General features: G+C 40.4%; 1 protein-coding gene across 14 annotated transcripts in view; it reads left to right on the forward strand.

Moving 5' to 3' along the window:
- fhod3b (formin homology 2 domain containing 3b) overlaps positions 1 to 26,669 on the forward strand; it is a 524,056-nt gene that overhangs the window by 425,448 nt on the left and 71,939 nt on the right. For 8 of the 14 annotated variants that reach the window (XM_073024178.1, XM_073024180.1, XM_073024181.1 and 5 more), the window contains 5 exons: positions 2,737 to 2,871; positions 5,322 to 5,372; positions 7,799 to 8,007; positions 22,168 to 22,461; positions 24,155 to 25,038. In XM_073024178.1, coding sequence (XP_072880279.1) covers positions 2,737 to 2,871; positions 5,322 to 5,372; positions 7,799 to 8,007; positions 22,168 to 22,461; positions 24,155 to 25,038 — 1,573 coding nt within the window. The remainder of the gene's footprint in view (positions 1 to 2,736; positions 2,872 to 5,321; positions 5,373 to 7,798; positions 8,008 to 22,167; positions 22,462 to 24,154; positions 25,039 to 26,669) is intronic. The other 6 variants (XM_073024179.1, XM_073024187.1, XM_073024192.1 and 3 more) reach the window with 2 other exon arrangements.

The raw sequence follows: 26,669 nt of genomic DNA on the forward strand, positions 1-26,669 counted from the left end.
CTGTATTGGTGGCTTCTTTTCTCAACTCCACACCATATCTTTGGAAGACCCTCAAGAGCTTGTTTATGTCCACTCCTTTCCTCAGCACCATACGGATCTCAGCTGAATATATGGCATTGCCACCTTCTGTACTCACAGTTCTACGATTTCACTAGCTACTGCTCACAGCCTTTGTGTTATTGGCATGTTTATATGATATTTATTCTCAAGGCACAAACATTCTCCAATGGAACACTGGTAAACCAAACTTACAGTTCTCATTGTTCATACCAAACCCTATAATCTATTTTTTTCTGATTATAAACCATTCCTCAATCATTGCTTTGAGCTGAAAAATATTTTGCACGACCTTGGATATATTTGGTCCTGAGCTGATCTTCCAACCACATTTCCCTCTACTATGTAAAGATCATCTCAGTGACTTTGTCCACCACAGCAATTGGTCTAAGCCCTATCCACTCAGAAGAAGCTCACCCTTTTCTTTTATGACATGTAAGCTTCACTGGTCTAATAATGATTAAAGTTGTTCCCTTTGTCACTTGCCATCTGATGACCTGCCTTTGATTTTGTCAAACTGCAGATCCTGCAAAGCCTTTATACCCTCATAGAACTATCACCTCAAGCAAGAATCTCATTCTGGTCTTTCACAATATTGTTCCTCCCAACTGTTTTTTTCCCAGCTTCTCTGTCACTACGCCACTCCTGATTCCTGTACCACAAGCTTCTTAAATCTTTCCTTCCTCCCCTATGTTAGCGGCAGTTGTGTTTTCAGTTTGGAATTCCCTCTGGAATTTTCTTTAGTTCACTTCCTTGACAAAAGTGTTGATAATTCTTCTTTATATTTTCTCCTTAGAATTGCAGGGTTGCATGCAGCACTCTTAGGCATTTTGCTGTGAGACTAATATTCTGTTGTAGCACTGGACTAAATACTCAACATACAGTATTTCTTAAGGGATGTGCAATTATTTTGAGTGAGTTTCACAGATTAGAATAAGAATCAGGTTTAATATCACTAACATATGTTGTGAAATGTTTATTTTGCAGTAGCAGCAGTCACAGTACATTGCAATACATAATAAAATCTATAAATTACACTAAATATATATAAAAAATAAATTAAACAAGTCCTGTAAAAAGAGAGGAAAAAACACTGAGGTAATGTTCATTGGTTCATTGTCCATTCAAATATCTGATAGTGGAAGAGAAGAAGCTGTTTTTGAAACATTGACTTTGTGTCTTCAGTCTCCTGTACCTCCCTGATAGTAGCAATGAGAAAAGGGCATGTCATGGGTGATGGAGGTCCTTAATGATGGATGCCGCCTTTTTGAGGCATCGCCTTTTAAAAGTGCCCTGCATGTTGGGGAGGAAGTAGCAATGATGGAGTTGGTAGAGTTTACAACTTTCTGCAGTGTTTTCCAATCCTGTGCAGTGGCCCCCTCCAAAGCAGACAATGATGTGACAAGTTAAAATGCTCTCCATGTTACATCTGTAGAAATTTGTGAGTGACTTTGATGACTTGCCAATTCTTCTCAAAACTCCTAATGAAATATAGCCATTGTTGTGCTTTCTTTGTAATCGCATCTATATGTTAGGCCCAGGATAGATCCTCAGATGTTGAAACCCAGGAACTTGAGACTGCTCATCATTTCCACTTCTGATCCCTCCATGAGGACCAGTATGTGCTCTCCTGACTTCCCCTTCTTGAAATCCACAATCAATCCATTGGTCTTACTGATGTTTAGTGTAAGGTGGTTGATGTAATATCACTCAACAAGCTGATCTCTCTCGTTCCTGAAAACTATCTCATTTCCATCTGAAATTCTGCCATTAATAGTTGTATTATCAACAAATTTATATATGGCATTTGAACTGTGCCTAGCCACACTATTGTGAAAACCGGCTAAGCACACATCCTTGAGATGCACTAGCGTTGATTGTCAGTGATGAAGAGATATTATTTACAATCTGTAAAGACGGTAGTCTCCCAGTGAGGAAATCAAGGATCCAGTTGCAGAGGGAAGTACAGAATCCCAGGTTTTAGAGTTTGTTGGTCAGAATTAAGGGTATGATTGTGTTGAATGCTGAGCTGTAATTACTAAGCAGCAGCCTGACATAGATATAACTATTGTCCAGCTGAACCAAGGCTGAGTGAAGAGCCAATGAGATTGCAGACCTATTCTGGTAATAGGCAGGAGATGCAGCAAAACCCATGGACATGAATATTTTAACTGTGAACTTCCAATCTCCCATTTCCAAAAAGGTAGTTTACCTCTGATAAAGCGTTCACTTTACTAATGAAAGAGCTGGATCTTGGTGAGCTGAACAGAGCAGAACCTGGAGTCAACCCCCATCACAGATCAGACTAAATGGAAGCAACAGTATTCCTTTCATCAGGTGTGTCGTCCTTATGATGTAACTTTCCCTACTGTCTTGTGCTTCAACTGTTCCTTGCAGGCTAATGACTAAAAAGGTAACACAGAAATGGTCATTCAGTGTAAGCCAATCTGTTGGTGGTTTAAAAATAAGCAACCCTTTGTACATGAAATAGTCAAACTTATTACAACAAATTTGGTAATAATTATAGAGCAGACATTCATGGAGATAAGGATAGAAAGGCAGCCAGTAAGATGTTTCCCTTCGACGAAGGCTAGAACTTCATAATTGACGATCTCATAGTCAATGGTAAAGTGGTTGAGACTTCTTGTACATGGCTTCCTATGTTTGGTTGGTCAACAGGCCAGTACTGGGAGGTCTTCTGTCCTCATCATACCGACAACATCAGGAATCGTTGGCAGCAGAGAGAGAGAAACGACGCCAAGAGAGAGAAGAGCGATTACAGCGGATAGAACGGGAAGAGAGAAACCGGTTCAAGTAAGAATCCCATCATAGGAACCAATAAAAAGATATGAGTAAGAGAAACAAAGGAGCGTGAACATTGCTTCAATTTTCAAAGACTATGAAGTTTCAATATTAGCAAATTTATGGTTGATTTGCATTAAATTGACGTCATGGCACCATTCTTCTATATTTGAAATCCGATCTGTATTCAAGGCTTTTGTTGGCCTTTCTCCAGGTGGTGAGTTTCCAGTCCCAGCTAGGTTTTGAACAGATATAAAGTGACTAACTTATGGGAAGATTGGCTGGAAATCTATGTTAAGAATGCACTTAATGCAGACAAAAGCAAAGTGGGAATCCAATGATCTGGGAAAGCTATAAAAGGCAACAAAGGACACAAGGAATATATTAAGAGCTACAAAAAGGGAGAATGAAAAATAGCCTGCATGGGATATCAAGTCTAATGATAAAAGTTTTTTGTAAATATATAAAGAATGAAGATGGCTAAGAAAAATCTTTCATTCAAAGCTAGATATAGCTTTCAACAACAGCAGGCTTGTTAAATGAGTATCTTGCATATGTATTCTTCAGAGAGAATAAGAATAAAAATGAGTACAATGCCAGCTGTAAGATCTGGGTTCTGTCTGTATGGAGTCTATACATTCACCCCATAAGTTTCTTCCATGAGCTCTAGTTTCCTTCCACATGCCAAAGGCGTGCGAGTTAGTGTTAGTAAGTTGTGAACATGCCATATTGGCACCGGTAGCATGTTCTCAACATGCACTACACGTTTCACTGTATCATTCAATGTATATGTGACAAATTATCCTTAATCTTTAAAAATAATAACAAGACTGGCTGATCTGATGTGCCAGATAGATTCCATGCAAAAATATTGGAAGTAGTTGGTGAAGAAACTGGATATTTTAGTGATCATTGTCAAATTGGAAATTTGGTATGTGTCTCCATTATTTAAGGGTAGGAAGTAAAGAAAATCAGAAGTAATGAGAGTGGTGTAACTGAATCATGAAGATTACAATGGTAACGGACCAAAAAGGTGGAGGGGGGAAGAATCATTTCCTGTACAGGTGGGAGACACTGAACAAGATCAGAGAAAAGGAATTCTCATGACTGAGAATGATTAGTCCTACATCTTTTTTATGTATTGGGCCCACTAGTTTGCTGCTAAAAATGACCCTATCCCAATTCCTTAATTTACATCTCAGGGGTAGGTACCACACCATTTATAGCACTGCCTTGTCACCTAGTATGGAAGATTGATATTTGTGAAATAAAATGCGACAGGGCATTGAAGTAGCTGCATACTTAAGAGAAATAATTCCCTCTTCCAGAAGGAGCTCATGGTACCTTTTTGTCTGTTCCAAAACTGGTTGATTCATATTGGAAGTACCATTCAGAGTCTGTCTTCCAGTTTTAATGCAGGATTATCAAGATTTTGAGCATCAATGAGGCTACCTGTTTAACAAATCAAATAAGGGCCAAAACTATGAATTAGCTGTTCCAAGTCATTAATCTGATATGAGCATTCCATTAGTATAATGCCTGGTTTTTCAGTTATTTCAGCGTTTATTATGATTCCAGTTGTCTGTCCATATTTGTCCATGACCAAGGATACTTCCGTTCATCTCTTAACATCTTCCACGTACTTTTCATTTTTCAACTACTCCTTAAAGGAAGTTTATTTGACATTTCCAGGCTTCTCTCTGTTCCTATTCTTCACCAAGGAAGTTTCAGACCACTCTTGCACACCTTGCAATCTGCTGACAACCGTTCTCTCTGATTAAGTCATCCAAAATTCTGTTCTTCCAATCCGACCAGAGTCATACTGTGCCCTATGCAAGTGACTTTCTCCAGCTATGTATATCTGTGCACATGCAATGCACACACATTCCTCTGGTATTAGAATCTATGTTGTGATTCCGATCAACGGGTGACATTTCCACTATGCCTATGGAATTATTTTTCAATGCCTTGTCTTGTAATAAGAGCTTAAATGGAGCCAGGCTAAATGTTTTTTTTTTCTGTTTAACTTTCTCCTCCTGACTTGTTAGTCAATGTGAAATATTTCAGTTGAGTACAATATACTATACATGCAAACTACAAATTTTAACTCATTTCACATGCTGTAAATATACCATTTTGGAAATATTTGTTGTATTGGATGACATTAATGGCCTCTAATTCCATCGCCATTTGCGTAGATTGGCGTAGGTGAATATAATTTTCCAGGGCTATGCAGAACTTAATGGGAACTTGCCTTTCACCAACCATAATAGAAGTGGATTTAAAATGTTTCTTTGGCCACTAGTATTAAGCAAGTGCATAAAATGACAACTGCTCCTTTAGTCTCCCTGTCTGATTTTTGCTTCCTTTTATCGAGGACAAATTTCTACCTCAGTATCTGCTGATTTCATGTCTCTATCTTCTGATATCTTTTCCTTCTCCTTGTCCGTTCTATCTTTTAGTCGGGAGTATATAGAAAAACGAGAAGAGCAAAGACTGGCAAGAGAAGAAAGGTTTGCTTATTCTGCTAGATGTGCACACATTTAAATTAAGTAATGTAATTTATTGAATTTAATCCATAGATTTTATGATTAACAATTTCTAACTGTGAAACTTTTATAGGCAAAGTTTCATTTTAAACTGGGCCACTTTGTTTACCCTCAGATAGACTGCAAAATTAAAGATAATCAATCTTGGAGTATACAAATATGTACCATTTCTGTTTGGATCCTGTAAAGAACTTCATGATGAGCTTCTCCGAAGTAATGGGCTAAATTCTAGTACAGTGGTGTCGGAACTCTGGTCAGATAATATTCAAGGAAATTTCCACTAGTCTTTTTTTTTTAGATCACCTGGAGCTGTACCTGTTCCTCTCTGCTGTAAATGGTGCATTAAAACTAAAAGAGTACCAGAGACTTAATAACCAAAACTGCAGTTTGTCCTCTTTCTCAAACCATATATTGACTGCAGCAATCCTCAAGCCCAAATGCCCCTAAGCCCACTCCCCATCTCCTCACATCCATCTGTCCAATTTAACAGTGGCTGCCTTAATCTCTGTATAGTTGATGCAGTGTGGGTACTTTTGTGGCCAGTATATCAAAAGATCTTGTCCCTTCAGGTATGAAATGTCAGAACAGGAACAAAACAGAGGTAGATTTAGATGCTTGGGAGAAACACCTCCAATGGTTCTAACCTCTAGTCCCATTTCCACTGATTGAGACTTTCCTTCATCATTATTTCCTTTTGCATTATCCTGCATAAAAGAAGGCCAAATATCCAAATAAGTTAATTCAACTGCTGGATGTGTTGAGGTAAACAGATTTGCTTAGGCTGAGTAAGAATGTTCCCCATTATTTGCAACTGCTCGTGGCATGGGTCTTATTTTTGAAAGCTGTTGCTGCTTTGAAGTTGACTGAGGCATAACTAATTGAACCATAACAAGCAAACTATGAATCAGCTTCTGGAGCCAGTTTCCAGTCTATAAAATATACACTAGCTGCATATATGTAATTAACACCAGTAAATTCAAAACGGGAATATTGTCCAGGACATCTTCAAGGTTGCATCCATCATTAAGGATGCCCATCACCCAGGACATGCCCTGTTTTCGTTGCTACCATCAGGAAAGAGGTACAGGAGCCTGAAGCCTCACACTCTGGAGCAAATCAGGAGCAGCTTCTTCCCCTCGGCCATCTGATTTCTGAATGGACATTGAACCCATGAACACTACCTCACTACTTTTAAATTTTTAGTTTTGCACTACGTATTGAACAATTTAATGTAAATATATTTACTCTAATTCGGTTTTTTCATTGTGTATTACATTGTACTGCTGCTCCAAAGACAAGATTCACGACATATGGTGGTGATATTAAATCAGATTCTGATCTCCCAAATTGATGCATCCACTACCTTACTTTCTCACACTATTCTTTTCACCCCTTTAAATGTTACTTTAAGATCTTATGAAGAGAATCTTGAAATAATTAAATGCTTTGGGGAAAAAAGATTTGAAGATAGACTGAGAATTAGATGGCTTTGCATTGGTTGTGACACTCTGAAACAGACTAAAGCTGCTTCTCTTTGCCACCAAATTATCAACTTGCAAAATAAGAATTGTACGATGTAACATATGTTAATAAGCTAACTCAAGGTTTTGGCATGAGTAGGCAACATTTCTTCTTTTCCAAACAGTTTTGGTGAAGTTATCTGACGAGGAATTTTACCTCCCGCAACTATCCAAACATAATAATTTTGCATCTGCCAAAGAGGCAACTCAATTTTGCCCTATTCTGTCTCCACTGAATTTAAATTTGTTTTCAGAATGAAATGTTTCCGAGGTGTGCATTTGCATCCATTAATATCTATTTGTTGGTAACTTTTTACAACGTTGGCTCACAAAGAGAAGCTAGATTAAATGAAATTTGAAAATGTTGGCTCGAAGTGGCGAGCACTATTTTTTTTTCCCCTGCCAGAGATTTTTAAGTATAAAGAGTATGATTGGTAGCAAGGAGCAATAAACAGTTTAGAAACACTGTCTATGAAAATGCAAAACAGATGTACTCTCTCTTCCCTAAGCAGCTTTTGATGACTAAACCCAACATGACGTAAAGTTCCATACTGTCGGAATAGATGCAGGTTCAGTCAAGAGGAGCAACAGTTAGAAGGTGGTGAAAGCTCTTGTGTCACTTTGCATCAAGAATCTGCAAGGAATGGAAAAGACCCCATTGATAAATGTCTTATGGAAGCCATTGATGTGTTTTAAACTTTCTTGCAGTCCGTCTGCAGGTAAACTTGAGTGGCAGCCGGTTTGCGTTTCACTTAATTTCTAGCTGTTCACTTTGGCAGTGCTGCTGGCTTCAGATTGAAGTATGAAAAAGTCTGCAGTATAATGCATGTGATATATGACATGCTGAAACTTTTGTGGACTTCTTTTTAGATACAAGTACCTGGAAAAATTAGCAGCTGAGGAATATGAGAAGGAGGCCAGGAATCGGGTGCCTCGGGCACGCAGTGACCTTTCCATTAGCCTGAGTTCATCTGCAGCCCCATCGTCTCCCATCCCAATTTGTGGGACTCCCCCTCCAGAGCCTTGGCAAGAGCACAAGTGTCCGTCCAGGCGGAGTGAGTCGTCTCAGCCTATTGAAGGTGAGTATTAGGAAGAAAGTAGAAGCATTGCTTTCTGTGTGTGTATGCAAATGTGTTTACTGGAATTTGGGGCCACCATGATAAAGGTGAATGTATGTGTGGAAGTCAGTTAAGAGCTTTAAAAAGCTGGAAATCACTACAGCAAGCAGAGGTGCGTAGTACAATAACAGTACATTTATTGATAGAGCTCTGGCTTTAATTTCCAGTTTATAGCATTTTAGGTATTGCCAAGTAAATTTTAACAGGTTCATTCACTATAGATTGTAAAGTAGTAGATCACTGCAGTAAGCATGCAAATATAAATTTGAGAAAACGTATAAATTATTTCCTGAGCTGTAGAGATTTTTGCAGTGGCTCTATCATAGTTCATGCAACAGATAAGATTTTGCCCATTAATTGTAACAAAGAGAAATTTTTTTCTCACTGAATTCTATACAAGGATCACATTTGCCTCTTAAAGTGGATAAATGGGGGCACAGTAACACAGTGGGTGTTGCTGAGGGTCCTGGGCTCAGTTCCAGATTTGGATAACGTCTGCATAAATTTGCACATTTTCTGTATGACTGTTTGAGTTTTCTCTGGGTGCTCTACTTTGCTCTCGCATCCCAGAGCTATACAAGAGGGGATTGGTTGCAGGAGTAGAGGGAAGTAAGGAGATGGGAATGGGCTGAATGGCCTTGTATCTTCCAGACATTTACTGGAATTTAAAACGGGTAGTGTGTGTGTATGTATGAATGAAAGAGGGAGGATATCCTCAATTACCTACTCGACCTTTCCCAAATGAGGTGATTTTTAATGGGTTATAGTTCCACGTAAACACGAGCTCTCAGTGGAGATTGTGAAGAGCCTCACGGTTCAAGTTGACTTTATTCCTCATCATTGTACAGTGCAGCGACTGCAATCCGTTGTGACTCTGATAAAAATTAAAGTTGTTAGTAGGAGACCAGTTGCCTTGTAATGGTTTGTCTTCCTTCTGTCTACATCAGAGCAGTGTGATCAATTGTAAGTTAGTCTGGAATTTCTTGGATGACTCTTTATGATTAAACGTATGTGTCCAGTTATCTACTGGGGGATATTATTTAAAAGTATGTTAAAGCGAATACATTTTGTTTACTTCCTTTTGCCCTCTGGGGGTGATGACATCAGAAGCTAGCTGGATTGCTGCCCAGCGTTTGGTGGAAGGGAGAATCTGATTGAGATGTGGAATCACAACTCCCTGCCCATCCAGATGTGTTACACTACATTCAGAAAGGGTAAACTGAATTCAAACCTATGGCTCTGTGATAGTATTCTTACCGCTGAGCCAGAAAATCACAGGTTCAAGTCTCAATGTAGGTTACTCCGGGGATTTGAACATTATACTTACTGAGGGAATCCTGCAAAATCACTGTGCCTCTGCAACTAAAAAGGGCAGTAAAAAAGGGTGAGAGGATGGATGTAAAGCAATCTGTGACACTAATCAAACAAAATCTTGGGGGTTTCTGTCAGGTTTTTTCCCACTTTTTATCCATTTTTACTGAAGTAGGCTCTTTATATTTTCTGGAAGCTTAAAGTGAACAAGTAACCGAGGTTTGCTTGCTACTAATTTACATATAGTACAACAATGATTATATTTTGGAAGTACTTCAGCAGTTGACATGTGCCTGGGGCATTTTGATTTATTTGAAGGCATCATGTGAATGTAAATTCTTCCTTCTTTTATGTAACTCCTTTATCCTTAAGTATTTTTTTTATGATTTGGAGTCAATGGAACAGAATCTATACTATGGGTTTTTAGTCAAGCGAAATCTAAATTATAAAAACATAACAGGCTTGAAATACAGTGCCTAGCAACCGAAATATACCAAAAAGAGCAAAATTTTCAAAACTATTTGCAAGTAATATGCTGCAAAGGCACACACAGCAAGTTGTTGCTGCAGAGCGGTAATGGATAATTTAGCTGCAAGAATATGGGGGACTTTTCTCCAACCATTGCTGCAGGTCTTCAAAAGCCACAGTGACTGAAAACAAAACACAATCAACAAATAAGGCTGGCAATTTTGTTTTTGCCAAAAATATTTCACCATTAATATCAGCTGACAGAAAATAAATATTAATGCAATGTAACATATTGAAGAGTTAAATAGCTTGCAGACTGAAGTACTGTTTCATCCATCAATAACTCAGTGGAATGCCAGATGGTTATAGCTGTTGGAAGCTGCACGAGTTCTTGAGATGAGAATGCTGGACTCCTCTTCAGAGGCTTCATCAATGTCTTTGTACTTTGTCAAAAATAGGGCTGTTTTCCCTATAGCAACATTATTTAGTTCCTTCGCTGATAATGCACTTGCCCCTGCTGACATGCAGTGACCCCATAGGTAACAATTAACCTCCTTTTACTCAGCTAGCTTTCATTAGCCGTTAAACATCAACACATCTTATGTGAGCAATGAGGCTGATAGGAGTAGTTCTCCCCGAGAGAGGTAGATTTTATATCAACCAAACAAAGTGCTATCCTAGGACATCAGAGAGATTGGATGCATGCAATAAATGTGATGTTTTGTATACCATAAGCTCAATATATTTTTAGACCCAGTTCTCGAGTGTAGGTGAGTGGCGAAGAAGATTCACACATTGAAGCCCTTTCACATTAAGTTATGGGTAGTTCTGTGCGGGGATCTATATGATTCTGAAGTGGGCCAAGATTGTTATGTTCACTTGTTCTTCCCAACAAAAGAATGAGGCTTGCATCCCATCTATTTGGATGGGATTCATACTGGGGTCTGATTGATTAGTCTTTGATCCAGAGGAACAGAACAGCTCTCTTCACATCCAAATTCAATCAAGTGTTTTCTCTAAAATATATTAAATTAGGGTATGGAGGGAAAAATGTCACTTTTGTTGCTTGTTTTGGTTAAGATTCATTTGTAATAGGTTCTTCACTCTATCTAGCAGTTACTAATTATCTGTAATAGATGCTTCAGATTTTCCAGATGGTAACTGCTTCAAATCTTAATGAGATCGTAACTGCTTCAAATCTTTCTACCTTATCAAATGGATATTCCCAAAAATTTTCAACAATTGGGTTAAATGCTCTTAGAATCATTGAGGCTTGCGGTGAGGAAACTTATTTTTAAAACTAGATGTACTCGCCAGTTTATTAGCAAGCTATGCTTTTACTGTTGGACTTGGATCAGAATCCAGTTCAGACAACCCCACGTGAAAGGGTTTGGACTGCCTCATCTTGGCTTCCACAGTTATTAACTATTCATCAAAACAAATATGACCAAACTGGGACTAGATTGATAACCTCACTGAAATAAGTGCAGAGAACAATAAAGCCTTGCCTTGAAGGAACCTTTCTGAAGGAGGCAGGTAACATTATACTTTCTGTAGCACAGAAGTTCGTGGTCAGTGCTTTTCAATAAAATGTGAACGTATTAGATAGGGTGCTAAAGAGGCTCATCAGGAAGGTGCCTCAGTTAAAGAGTATTAGCTTCCAGAAGAGGTTGGACAGACTTTGAATGTTTTTTTTTCCTGGAGTGTCAGAAGTTGATGGTCGACCTGATGTAATTCTGAGTGGTATAGGTAGAATGGATGGTCAGTTTCTTTTTCTCCAGTGGGGGGGGGGGGTAATGTCAGGCTCTAATGGACATAATTATAAGGTGAGGTATGGGATGGAAATTGCAAGGAGATATGCAAGGCAAGTATTTTTACTTAGAGGTGCCTAGAATGTACTGCCAGAGAAGTGATGGAAACAGATACTATGGCAACTTTTAAGAGGGATTTTAACAGGCACATTAACAATAGGGAACGGAGGGATATAGTCTATGCGCAGGCAGATGAATTCTTTTTTATTTTGGATTGGTGTCATGGTCAGCAATGTTCCTGCACTGCACTGTTCTATGTTTTATATGTGATCTAAAGATGCAGGGTAAACCCAGACAGCGTACCAGCTCAGGTGCTGAGGGACTGTGCAGCCAAGCTAACAGAGGTATTAACAGGCATCTTTAATACCTCTCTAAACAGTCCACTGTCCCTGCAGGTTTCAAGGCGGCCATCATCGTTCCAGTTCCCAAAAGAGAAATGGCAAATGGCCTAAATGATTACCACCCAGTGGCACTGACTTCAACATTCATGAAGTGTTTTGAGCTCATAAAATTCCAGCTTGGAGCTATATTGGCCTCTTCCTGTTCACCTACTGCTCAAACTGGTCCACTGATCGATGACATAGCCTCGGCCCTCCACTCCGTCCTGTCCCACCTAGAAAACAATGCCTCGTAGACCAGGATGTTCTTCATCAAGTTCACCTTTTAACACGGTCATCCCTCAAAAGCTGGTGGGTGAACTGCCCTTGTTGGGACCCAATATCCTGCTCTGTAAGTGGATCCTGGACTTCTTGAGAGAAAGACCCCAGTATGTCCAAGTTGGCAGCAATATCTCAAGCTCTGTCACGCTGAGCACTGATGCCCCTCCCGTGGTGTGTGCTCAGTCTGCTGACTCATGACTGCACTGCCAGATTTAGTTCAAACTGCACCGTCAGGTCAGTGGCTGGCCTCATCAGCAACAACGGTGAGTCAGCATACAGAGGAGCAGGAAGAGAGGCTTGTCAGATGGTGCAAGAACCACCAACTGAGTCTCAATGTGGAAAATACAAATCAGATAATTGTGGATTTCAGGAAGGTACTGTCACCCACTCTCCATTGCAAATCAATGGCTCTGCCACGGAGGGAGTGGCGAGCATGAAGTTCCTTGGTGTGCACAGGATCTAACCTGGATCCATAACACCAGTCACTAGTCAAGAAGCCCCAAAGCGTCTACACTTTCTGAGGAAATCAAAGTGTCCGAGACTTCTCACCCCTATTCTTAACAACTTTCTACAGGAACACCATCGAGTGTTCTGTCATTTTGTGGTAAAGATAATGCAAGACATCAGACCAGAAGTCCCTACAGAAGACAGTAACATTTGCTGAGAGGATCATTGGAGTCTCCCTCCCTCTATTTGTGAAATTTAACAGGAGCGTTTTGGGAGAAGGGCCAGAAGTATTCTTGGAGATCCCTACCACCCATCCTACAATCTCTTTAACCCACTACCATCAAGAAGGAGGTACAGAAGCATCAGGATTAGAGCTGCCAGACCAGATGACAACTTCTTCCCTCAGACAGTAGGATAACTGAATACCCTGCCTACATCGAGATCTCATTGCTAGGACAGCGAGCTGTTTACTCTACTGTTTACGGTTTGCCTGTGCTATACACTACATGCACTTTGAATTATTTTTTATTTACTATTTGTGGTAATATTTTGTTTTTTGTCCTGTGTGTAATTATGTTTTGTGAGTGCACTGTGGTCCAGAGGAACATTGTTTAATTTGGTTGTGTATTTGTATAGTCAGATGTCAATAAAGTTGAACTTGAATGTGGTGTGGTTTGGTGTTGAACACAGGTAATTCCATAACTCCAGATTACAACTTATTATTATTCCTAATGGCAACCACTATATGGTTTATCCGTCCACGTAAATACCATCACTCGGTGTCAAACATGTCCTTGTTACAAGTGTCTGACAGAGCAAATGCGATGATGATTAGGGTGGGGAAACATCACTCGGGGGCTGCTGCTGATTGCCGTCCAGTGACCTTGTGTGTGGATGAAGATGAGGTTGTTTTCTGATGTCATGTCCTTACAGTTTAACAGCCAATTTTTGTGGTCTAAGCAAATGGCAGATACCCTTAGACCATACCTTTGCGTGAGTTTCTGGCTCACAGAAAGATTAAATAAGAGAAAGTTGCAAGGAAATTACGGATGTGTTTTCTACAAATGGCCTGTGTGCCTCACTTTGTTTTACCAGGGCTGGCTGCTCAGTGCCTTGGCCTTGTTACAGAGATTCACTTTGCTCCAGCGCAGGTGCAGGATAGTTAACAACTTTCTATCAATACCAAATAGTTCCTACAGCTTTCAGCCTATCCTGTATCTCCAGCCCCCCATAAACCAAAAGAAAACTTTGTGTGATTATGCTGTAACTATATTAGAATAAAAAATGACAAACAATGTTAAATCATTACTCCTATATGTTTAAGTGCTACATAGTTTATGTAGATGTTGATCTGCAAAATAGCCAAAAGAGGGGCTGATGCGTGAACGTGGAACGGAGTCAGCGTTCCTGACTGCAGTTTCTACTCCATGATCTAATATTTAGGATGTATATATAAAATCAGATTGCGTTAATGAACTCCAGATACCAGTCACAGAACTGATAGGTGCACTCAGTAGTTGCTGTTCACATGCATCCCCACTCCACAGTCAGTTGCGGAGTTGTGATAACTGATTACAATAGCTGGGGCTCAACAGTTACCAGGTGGGTAATTGAAATAAGTTTGATGGCATGTTAAGTATTGTTGTGGTGAAGATTGATGGTGCAGTAGCGTATTTTAGCATGGCTTTTCCCCAGGTTAAAAGTGTGCCAGGGAATTGAGCTTTGCATGCGTTTTACATGTAGCATTTTGGAATGGTGCGCATTTTTTTTCCCTGAAAGCATAAGCAGTACATGAGGCAGACTTCACGTCTGCACCACCTCAAAGAGGGAATCTGTTTTCACTTATGTCTGAAATTAATGCAAGCAATTTAATACGTGTATGGGTCAGCTTAAAAAATAGATCAAGCTGAACACCGGCCATCAGACATAATTACCTGATGATGAGATGAATAAATTCTGCCGCTGGGCATTTGTGCCAGAAATTCCAGTATTTTGGAAATGCACAAAAGGATAGGAATAGTTGGAGTCTGCTGGGGGCAGGTGTCCTGGTGGCACATTTCTTGTATTCCAATTGCAGTCTGTACCAAACAACACAAGTCTGTATTCACTTCCCTTGTGGTTTTCAGAAGTCCATTTCCTTGTATGGTAAGGTTAACTTTTTGCTGTGCAAACCCTCCTCTCCGTACTAACTCATTTGCTTAATCATATCAGATAGCTTAAGAATCTTAAGAAATTTTACTTTCTTCCTCCCACCTAACCCTTTTTTATTACAGCTGAAGATGGCAAAATGTTAAGAAAATGGTTATTCTCCGCCCCTTTTATATTCTGCTTCCTTGTCTTGATATTGAATTTAATATAATCAGCCTGACTGGGAGGCATGGGAGGGATCAAGATACGTTCTTACTTTACCTTGTCACAGAAGTCGCAGGTCACCTGTAGCAGATGAGTAATAGCTGGCTCTCTACTTGCTTTCGTAGCTGCACTAAAGCCCATAAAAAGCCAATGGACACCTGTCAGCATGATCACAGTTAACTTGCCATTGGTAGTTTTAACCATTACAGGAACATGTTGCAGTTAATTGTCTTTTGTCCTCCAATCTTGTTAAAAATGAGATTTTACTGGGAGGAAAACATGCACGTGCTACGTATAGCTGCAGATCATTATCATCTTTCTGTAAAGGTTAAATTTGTCAAATTTAATTTAAGTTTATCAACAGAACAGCTAAAATGTCAGATTTGAAATATGTTATCAAGAGGTATGTTATCATTCTGTCATTAGCTTCACACTGAACAGTAGAGCACAGAAACACAAATGTCTGTGTCAAACACAATGCTAAATGAAACTAATTTCTTCTGTCAGTGCATGATCCATATCTCTCCACTCCCTACATATTCATGTGTGTATCTAACAATCTCTTTAATACCACTGTCATATCTGCTTCCATTACTCTCCCATGCAGCCAGTTCCAGGCTCCTGTCCATCATTTTTAGATTTGCCCCTCTCAGTGAAAATGAATGTCCTCCAGGACTTCATATCTTTTACTCTTGACAACAAAAGTTCTAGCTCTACCTGATCTATACCTTTTATAATCTTATATACTTCTATCAGATTTCCCCTCAGCTTCCAATGCTCCAGAGTAAACAGCCAAGTTTGTCCAAGCTCTCCTTGATTCACACGCACTCAAATCCAAACTACAATCTTCGGCACCCTTTCCAAAGTCTTCACATCCTCACTCTAATGGAGTGACTGGAACTGTACACAGTCCTCTAAATATCAAAGTTTTATATCTCGGCAGCAGGATTTCCTGACTCTTATTGTCAATGCTCCATCCAATGAAGGCAAGCATGCCATTATGCCTCCTTTACCACCTTATCTATTTGCACGGCCACTTTCAGTGAGCTATGGATTTAACCAGTCAAAATAAGTCAGAGCAGTTAAGAGTCCTGTATAGTTCCCTTTATATTAGGCCTCCCATAGCTTAATAACTCATTCATGGATTAAATTTTATCTTTTATTTCTCTTTCTATATCTGTAACTGATCTATCTTCTGCTGTATCCTTTGATAGTCCTCTGCATTATCACAAATCTACAAATCTTTCTATTGTCTGGAGAAGCACTAATGCATCTATTTACATTTTTATAAGTTATTTTTATACATCACAAACTACAGAGCTCCCAGCACTAATCCCTGCAGAACACCACTGGTCGTGCAGTTAGCCTGCCATCACTGAACTGTGACAAATGCCTTACTAAAATATTTCTAGACGACATCCAGTCCCCCTACCCCGGGAGTAAACAACATCCACTGGCCTACCCATATCAATCACCCTTGCCATCTCTGCAAAAACATTTCAATTGTTTGTAAGACATGACTTGCCCTACACGCAGCCATGCTGACTGTCCTCAATTAGGCCATGTTTTTCTATATGTCTTTAAATTCTAACTATAAGAATCCTCTCCATTAGCTTTTCTACTACTGGTATGAGACTCACTAGCCTATAATTTCCCAGATTATGCCTATTTTCCACTTTGAGCAAAAGAAGAACATTGGCTATTCTCCAGTCCTCCAGGCTTCCCTGAGAAGACATTGATTCCCCCTGGTTCAGGTGCAGCCAGTCCCTTCAATGTAGGTTTTACCTGACCTGAAAAAAGTCCATGTATTCAAGTATAATTTCTTACCTCAAAAGTATGTGGCACAGGTGGTACTCCTGAAATTACTTCCTCGGAATTCCGGCTTTATAACTTGTCACCTAATTCCCTAAAATCATTCATGCGGGATCCTATTGCTCTTCCGGCCTCTCTCACTAGTACTAATATGGACTTTGGCTTCTGGCTGCTCACCTTTCTATCTCAAAATGTCCTATAACCACTCAGAAACATACCTGACCCTGGCTCCAGGGGTTAGCACGCCATCCTGAATCTTCACAAGGTCACAGTAATGCCTAACTCTGCCCCTAATAATCAAGTCTCTTGTCACCGACACTCTATCTGACTTCACTCCTCCCTTCTGAACTTTGAAGCCTGCCTCGGTGCTGCTGGTCTGGCATCTGTTACAATCCCCTGAAAGGCCATCTTCCAACAGTAGTGTAGCACAATTGCTTTACAGGGCCAGCTGTTAGACAGGGGTTCAATTCCCATGACTGCGTATAGATTTGCTCTGGTTTCCCCCCCACATTCCTCAGATATACAAGGTAAGTTGAGAGCATCACAAGCAAGAGCAAATCTGCAGACGCTGGAAATCCAAGCGACACAGAGGCCAGGCCAGGCCAGGAAGCACCTACGGAAAGAATGTCTTCGGTGTTCTGAGCCTGATGAGTCCTGAAGTAGGGTCTCAGTCAGAATCATTGATTAGACTCTTTTCCACAGATGCTGCCTGACCTGCTGAGTTCCTTCAGTGTTTTGTGTGTGTTGCTTGAAGTTGTGGGCATGCTGTGTTGGCACTAGAAGTGCTGCAACACTTGCGGGCTGCCCCCAGCAAATCTTAGACTGTGTTGGTTTTCAACATAGAAGCCATGGATTTCACTCTAAGTTTCAACGTATATGTGCCAAATAAAGTTCATCTTTATATCTTTAAAGAGGTATATCTGAAAGGGAGGACCACCCTCAAACACTGTACTGTCTGCCTACTCCTTTTACTTTTCCTGGTGGTCACCTAACTACCTACAGCCTGTACCTTCGACGCCTGAGAGCACAGAGCATAAAACTTCTATGCTGTCAGGATCCCAGATGATTTTCAGTCTGCTCACCTTCTGCTCCCGTCAGCCAAGAGCTGCAGTTGGGTGCAAATTCCACAGGGGCAGTTGTCATGTCTTTCTGATCTCCCACGTCCTACAGGAGGAACGTGCCACTGCCCTAACTGACATTTTCACTGCACAAACTGTAATAATCAAGTTAAAGTTAGGTTCATGAGAATTATCCCGGGAGTGAAAGGGTAAAATGGCTCTGGGCTTCTACTCACTGGAGTTTAGATGAATGAGAGAGGAGCTCACTGGTGTTTATCAAATATTGAAAGGCTTAGTTAGGGTGGACCTGGAGCCCGGGGTACCAGGGACCACAGCCTCACAGTAGAAGGATGTCCCTTTGGAGCACAACTTCTTAAGCCAGAGGGTGATGAAGCACTGGAGTTAATTGCTGTGGAGGCCATCAATGGGTATATTTAAAGAGAAGGTTGATTAGTAAGGAGGTTTGAAGGTCTAGTTATTATCAAACTATACATGTCTGAAATTTTTCTTCTCCAGATAGCCACACAACCAAGAAATAAAAGAACATCAGCATGATCGTCAAATTCCCCCTCCCCTGCACAAAAAAAACAAACAAAAACAGGCACATCGACCCCAAATCCCCCTCCTTCGCACACAAAAAAAAAATGAGAAAGGTTGAGCGAGAAACAAAATACAAAAGCACCATAAGACTGACAGGAAGTCCACAGTCCATGTCCACATCCAAAACACAGAAAACCTGGGCAACATTCTTCCTCTACGTAGCAGAGCAATCTCACCAGCAATAAAAGGCAGTTTCCCCTCTCCAAGACAGAGTGATCTCACCAGTGATAAAGAGGCAGTCTTTCCTTTCCAACAACAGAACAATCTTCCCAGTGATTAAAAATGCAGGCAGCGGACATTTCAATCTCCCTTGTCACTTTAATCAGTAAACAGTGGAAGCTTCAATCAGCCAAATGGAGTCTGACATCAGCTCACAGCCTTCTTGCCACGAGGTTCCCACATGCTGTTTCTGCCTCCTGGAAACCCTTTGGAGGCTGCAGAGTGCTGAAACACCCTAATGATCTCCAAACTGCAAATCACTGGCTCCAACGGTTCCAGAATCACATTAGTCAATTATTACAGGGAGAAGGCTGGAGAATGGGGTTGAGAGGGATAATAAATCAGCCATGATAGTGGATCAGAGTCAATGGGCCAAATGGCCTAATTCTGCTCCTATGTCTTATGGTCTTATAGTGTTGGTGTGTGGCCAAGTGGTTAAGGCTTTGGGCTGGCGATCGGAAGGTCGTTAGCTCGAGCCTCAGCTGAGGTAGCGTGTGTGTCCTTGAGCAAGGAACTTAACCACACACTGCTCCTGCACGTTTATAGTCCAGTGGCGGCAGTTGGTGCAGTATGGACAAGACAAGAGTCTAACCTACCTTAGCTGTATGCTTACCTGTAATTCTGTTGTAACCCAAAATTTTATTTTCTATTACTACTTTTACAGATAAAGTTTTAGCATCTTTTTTCACATCAAGTTTTTTGACAACCAAAATAAATTTAAGCTTACTTTAGAACGCAGAATTTTGGCTGCATTGCAAGGATTTGGGCAAGATCCTTCACTCACTTCTAGGTAGGAACCCATCATAGTAAATCCATACACTATCTATAATGTGATGGCTCACTTTAACTGGTTGTACATACAGAGAAGTAGACGATATAAACCCACCCCTCTGCATAATATCCTTCAGATTAAAATCAGAGCGAAGTTCAGGAGCCTCCATTACATATTTGTGAAAAGATACAGGGCAAAAAGCCTAGGGCTAACAAACTAGGCTTTGTTAGCACAGCTGATCCCACACTCTGACCATTATATTTCTGGAGCTTCCAGTTAAAAGGAACTTCTTCTAGAAATAGAAGTCTGGTCCTTTGACTTGAGAATGTACATTTACTATATGAGCAATCATGGCAACTGAACCTTGGACTGTTGTGTATGTGTGTGCAGTTTTCTTGAATTCTTGAAACTTTGTAGAAAATTTATCAGATGAAACAAAACAAAATTACTTCTCCCTCCATTAGCTATGGTAACAAATTGTTTCTCTTGATGAGGATCTTCCTTAGTATTTTGAGGATGTGACTAAACACATTGATAAAGGTAGAGCCGTAGATATAGTGTATATGGATTTTAGCAAGGCATTTGATAAGGTATTCTATGCAAGACTTATTGAGAAAGTAAGGAGGCATGGGATCCAAGGGGACATTGCTTTGTGGATCCAGAACTGGCTTGCCTACAGAAGGCCAAGAGTGGTTGTAGACAGGTCATTCTCTGCATGGAGGCAGGTGACCAGTGGTGTGCCTCAGGGATCTGTTCTGAGATCTGTTCTCTTCGTGATTTTTATAAATGACCTGAGGAAGTGGAGGGATGGGTTAGTAAATTTGCTGATGACACAAAGGTTAGAGGTGTTGTGGATAGTGTGGAGGGCTGTCAGAGATTACAGTGGGACATTGATAGAATGCAGAACTGGGCTGAGAAGTAGCTGATGGAGTTCAACCCAGATAAGTATGAAGTGGTTCATTTTGGTAGGTCAAACATGATGACAGAATATAGTATTAATGGTAAGACTCTTGGCAGTGTGGAGGATCAGAGGGATCTTTGGGTCCTAGTCCATAGGGCACTCAAAGCTGCTGTGCAGGTTTGACTCTGTGGTTAAGAAGGCATACGGTGCATTGGCCTTCATCAATCATGAGATTGAGTTTAAGAGCCAAGAGGTAATGTTGGACACTGGTCAGACCCCACTTGGAGTACTGTGCTCAATTCTGGTCACCTCATTACAGGAAGGATGCGGAAACCATAGAAAGAGTGCAGAGGAGATTTACAAGGGTGTTGCCTGGATTGGGGAGCATGTTTTATGAGAACAGGTCAAGTGAACTTGGGCTTTTCTCCTTGGAGCAATGGAGGATGAGAGGTGACCTGGTAGATAATCAGAAGCATTGATCGTGTAGGTAGTCAGAGGCTTTTTCCCAGGGCTGAAATGGTTGCCACAAGAGGGCATAGTTTTAAGGTGCTTGGAAGTCGGTACAGAGGAGATGTCAGGGATGAGTTTTTTTACACAGAGTAGTGAGTGCATGGATTGGGCTGCTAGCGGCAGTGGTGGAGGCAGAAACGATAGAGTCTTTTAAGAGACTCCTGGATAGGTACATGCATCTTAGAAAAGTAGAGGGCTATGGGTAAGCCTAGGTAGTTCTAAGGTAAGGACATGTTCGGCACAGCTTTGTGGGCCGAAGGGCCTGTATTGTGCTGTAGATTTTCTATGTTTCTAACTATGCCAACATGTTTTACAATTTGTATCCATTACATTCAATATGCATCTGGTGTTCCAAGAGCTCCAAGTGCGAAAGATCAGATGTAACAAGCATCTGATTGTATGCTGTACTTGAGAAGAGGATGAATTCTGCACTGTGAATCCATCCATCATAAACTTGCAACCTCAGCTATTCATACGGAACTAAAGGTCAAAGCAAAAAACAAATTCCAGTGGAACTCAACAGGTCAAGCAGCCTCTGAGGGGGAAAGGAGTTGTTGACGTTTTGGGTTGAGACCTTGCATTAGGTCCAATACAAAACAGTATGGATTAAATGACATCCAGTGCAGTTATTTATAATAGTCATCCTGTTCATCTGGTGCTACTTGATAGTTAACTCTTCAGCTTGCTGCTCAACATACATCAGCACCTGCAGTCTCGGTAAAAATCAACGATTTTAGGTACCTATTGACTGGAGGTTATGTAACACCAAATGAGATCTATAACTAACCTCCAACCTTGACGCAAGACTCTAAAAAGGGGTAAAATCCAACTCAGCCACAGAAAAGTCATGTAATCAACATCCAGATCTGTGAACACCGATGACAGAAATGAGAATTATTATTCATGAGTGGAATAGGTAGCAAATCCACTTAAAGTTGTGGATCTATCTTGTATTTTCATATAAAATGCTATAGAAATTTCCTTGTTGAATTAAGTTGAGCTCTTCCCAAACCTAAAATTATACTTTGCCAGTTCTGCTGTTAATTTTAAAACAGCTTTAAGGCTTTCAGAGAAATCCAAGAGCATATTTTTAATGATAATGCAGATTACAGTATGCATGCTGAAACTGTACAAAGCTAACAGTGTGAAGTGCTGTAACTTTAACAGTATCTAAGTTTGCTTCCTCCTCTGTTCCTGTTAGTCTCTGCGAGTGAGCCAGAGCAGGAGCCCGAGCCTGAGTTAAAGCCTGAAGCAGAAGCTAAAGGAGAAGCCAAGGTGGCCCGTGACGGAAACCCAGCTGAACTGAGACCAGGGCTGGACAGAGAGCAGAGACCGGATCGAGAGCCAGAAGAAAACGTAACACTGAGTGAAAAGGAGAGACAGAATGAAGAGCTGAATGAGAAAGATAACTGTTCGGCATCCAGCATCTCCTCAGCCAGCAGCACTTTAGAAAGAGAAGAGAGGGAAGACAAAGTAGCCAGTGACAATGAAACTGGTAACAATCATAATTTCATTGACTATGTCAAAACACTGTACCGAGTTAAGAATTAGTAATTGCAGGCTGCAGTGCTCAACCAAGATAAATGCTTTGCTGTACTGTAGCGCGTAGAGTATATAGACAACATGAGCTTAATTATGTATTTGCTTTCATTGGTTCCGTTTAATTAGTATGAGTAACTGGCAAGATTTTGGTGAGTATTATCTGAAGGAACTGTTTCAAAATACGTAGATTTTCTTTGCTTTGTTACCGGTAATCTGATTTTTTTTTTACTGTTTATGTTCATTAAGTTTGATGTTAATTAATGTTCATTATGACAAGTGAACAGGATAAGTACCACAAATAACAGCTCTTGATTTTTTAAAAAATCCACAATACTTTGCACCCGTGGCATGGCAACCAAATCCATGTAAGCACTAAGAAAATAACAAAGGAAAGTGCACAGACCTGAAATCACTTATGGTGGAAGACCAAGTTAAAAAAGTTGTTTAAGAACATGTGCATGATGTTTGAGTTCCTGGGCTTTCTCATTTCAAAATCTGGGAGTTACACTATACTATAAAATGAGTTAGCAGTAACTGGAATATAGTTTACATTTATGCACCACATTCAAAGCTTTACAGGATGCAGACAAAATTATTTTCAGGAGGCTTGACTTACAATGGAAGATGGGAGGGATCAGGACTGTTCTTGAGAGAATAGGTTAGGCTGAGTTGTGATGGTATGAGGTAAAAATGGAGAAACTATTGCCAGTGGCTAAGGTGGAAGGATCCTGATGTAACATGCTCCTAGAAAGGTGACTGGCATTCAATTACAAGTTGCAAAACAGAATACAGATACTTGAAGTGGAAATCTTTGCAATGTTATTGAGAGAGGGCAGTGAGGGTGAGAAGAAATGAACTGAAAGCTGTCAGAAGTTTAGAGGCCTGAATGACCTCATGGAATGGCTACATTAGAATGTCTTGCCCTGTGGGAAAGGAGAGCAATATAGCAAGGTGTGTAGTAACATGCTTTGCATTGCACTCCACTTCCGTTTTGTAGGTTCTTAATTGTATTAAATTTTGGAGATTAAATATAAATGGACCTGCAGTTACCATGCAGGTCTTGAGTTATTGGGTGGAGGATGAATTTCTAAGGAAGTGAATATTCCTGTACAACTCAGTTTCATAGCAACTTAAATTAGACCCACTGTTTCCACCAGCACGAAGTCGTATTGACTTTGACGGAGATAGACACTGAAATCCAAGTTAAAAATCTAATGTCATTCAGACAGCAGGTTGTGCATCAGTGAGGAGGAATTTTATTTTGCAGAGGATAATCCTGATCTGTCTCCTGGATCATATTTTGGAATGAAGGATCTAAATAGCTGAGCTACTGTACTTACATGACTGTTATTATAGTGCCACAGAGGATCAAATTGTTTATGTAAAATATGTTCAGATGTTACTTAGGTAAATTAATTGCACTCTCTGAAATTGATAAGGATAAATATTCCAATAATTTCTTCAGTTAAGCTATGCCTTATCTCGCTTTTTTGCAGCAAACTAATATTCTTCTTAATATCTTCACTTCATTAATAGTCAGCAGTGGAGTCTGTGGCACTGACTCAGACTTATATGATAGTCAACAGTACCAATCTCCCATTGCTAAATTGTAACCCCTGGTGTCTGCTCTTTTTTTTGGACAACAGGTAAATGGATGCAGAGCATTAAGGATGTCAGTGTAAATGATCAGTGCAGCAACATTCTCAATAACAAACGGTTCATGCTGGACATGTTGTATGCACAGAACAAAAGTGGAGTTGATGATGCTGAAGAAACACAGCCTGAGACGCAAGAGGAGGAGAAACAAGAGTCCCTTGCAAGTCTGGCCAGTCGGATCTCCAATCTGCAGGCCAACAAGCAAGCTACTGAGGGCAACGTGAAGAAAATGGAGGTTGACCATTTGGAGAACCAAGGCAGTGTGAAAGCTTTCACTGAAAAGTTTAACAGTGGGGAGCTGAGCAAAGGACCTGCCCCATCTGACTGTGAAACAACCACTAAGACTGTGGATAAAGTGACTGCACAACCCAAAAAGGAATCTGATTACATCTGGGATCAATTATTGGCCAATCCTCGGGAATTAAAAATCAAAGATATAGACTTCACAGATTTGGAAGAGGAAGATGATGTGGATGTGTTGGACATGGAAAACTTGCTTAGTTCTAGTGACTCAATACTTCCTCCACCACCACCCCCACCTTCTTTCGTGGGCTTGCCTCCCCCTCCACCACCCCCTTTACTGCATTGTCCACCTCCTCTTCCAGTACATGGTATGTTGGTACCCCCACCTCTACCTACAGGCCTCCATCAACAGTCTGGGTCACTGCACCCATCCAGGGGTGAGCCAACTTTCATTAAGAAAAAGAAAACCATTAGGTTGTTCTGGAATGAAGTCCGACCAATTGACTGGCAGTTAAAAAATCGGAAGCGATGCAAGGAACCGCTTTGGACCCAATTGGAACCTGTGAAAGTGGATGTATCCAAGTTGGAGCATCTTTTTGAATCTAAATCCAAAGAGCTGCCAGTCACCAAGGTAACAGACCCTCTTAAGACTCAGAAGACGATAATTCAGGGGGCATAAAAAAGAAATAGCATTAACTGATTTGAAGAATAGACTTATATTTCAATTGAGTTTATACATGTTATATTTCATTTTTCAGCACAGAAATGAGAGGGTGTAATGTAACGCAATGGTAGTTAAAGGTCGAATCACCATCAGGAGAAAATCTGCAGATGCTGGAAATCCGAGCAACACACAAAATGCTGGAGAAACTCAGCAGGCCAGGCAGCATCCATAGAAAAAAACACAATCGACGTTTCATCTCAAAATGTCAATTGTGCTTTCCTCCCATAGATGCTGCCTGGCCTGCTGAATTCCTTTAGCATTTTGTGTGTGATGCTCATAGTTAACGGTCTATGTGAGTTAGCTTGAAAGGAATCTTGGGAGTACAAGGTGACGTAATAGGCTAAATGCAACAGGAATTTTTAATAAGGCTTTAAAGTGTAAACAAGGAACTGATTTGGGATTCATTTCTAGAGGGATATGTTACAAAGCCAGAAGTTTAAGTAAAATTGCAGATTACTTATGGTACCACGTCTATAAATTTTCTAATATCCTTCCCAGAGGCTTCCCTCTTAACATTGTCTTGTTCTACACTTCCCTACCCATAGTAAAAGTTCTTTAGAATATATTCAATTAATTTATTTCAAAAGCCCAAAAGATCAATAAAACCACATCCTAGCTCTCCATACTCCAGCAAACTCTTCTCATAATCCAAGCTTCAAAGTCCTGTTATTTTACTGATTTTGCACCGCACTTCTCCCGAACCCAAATACTTACAGTCCAGTGCATTTCCAACTTTGTTAGATTTATAAAATCATCCACAAATGCACTGACCTGAGAGTTTCAGGACATCTTCCAACACCCTGGTTCAACTACAGGATATGTTCTCCTGATTTCTATCTAGTCAGCGCTGGGTTGTGAAATTATCCAGATGCTTTTTAACTAAACCCTAAAAGGCATTGGACAACAGAACTTCATCCCATATCTGGGCTGGTTTTAAATTTAGAGTCCAGCTGTGTAAGGAAGCTTTTCCAGCCTGCTGCATCAGTCAGTCGCCAGAGAAGTATACAATCACATTCTGAGAGTATAAGGATGTCACTCTTTGCACTAATGTGTAATTGCTACTTTATAAAGTGCACTATAAAATTGTTGGTATGTACGTATTTGTGTGGCATCACATTCCCTGGACAAGGAAAGAATGCTGCTGTTATTCATTTGTGCTTGCCAAAATAATTTCATACGGGGACATGTTATTCTAATATTTATAGATTGCTGGGCATGTCTCAGCTGAAGTGTTGTGTCCAACTTTGGGCATCTTATGTTGGAAAGGATGTCTAAGGACTGGAAATTAAGCGATTTACTTCAATGATAAACACAAGAGGTTCTTCGGATGTTGGAAGTGCAGAATAAAACACACACAGACACAGACACACAGACAAACACAGCTGAAGGAACTCAACAGGTCAGGCAGCATCTATGGAGAGGAATAAAAAGCCAGTGTTTCAGTCCACGACTCTTTCTCAGGACACCTGGTGAGTCGTGATGAAGGGTCTTGAACCGATATGTTGACTCTTCTTTCCATTGCTGCTGTCTGACCTGTT

The sequence above is a fragment of the Hemitrygon akajei genome, chromosome 20, assembly GCF_048418815.1.
Source record: "Hemitrygon akajei chromosome 20, sHemAka1.3, whole genome shotgun sequence".
NCBI classification, from domain to species: Eukaryota; Metazoa; Chordata; class Chondrichthyes; order Myliobatiformes; family Dasyatidae; genus Hemitrygon; species Hemitrygon akajei.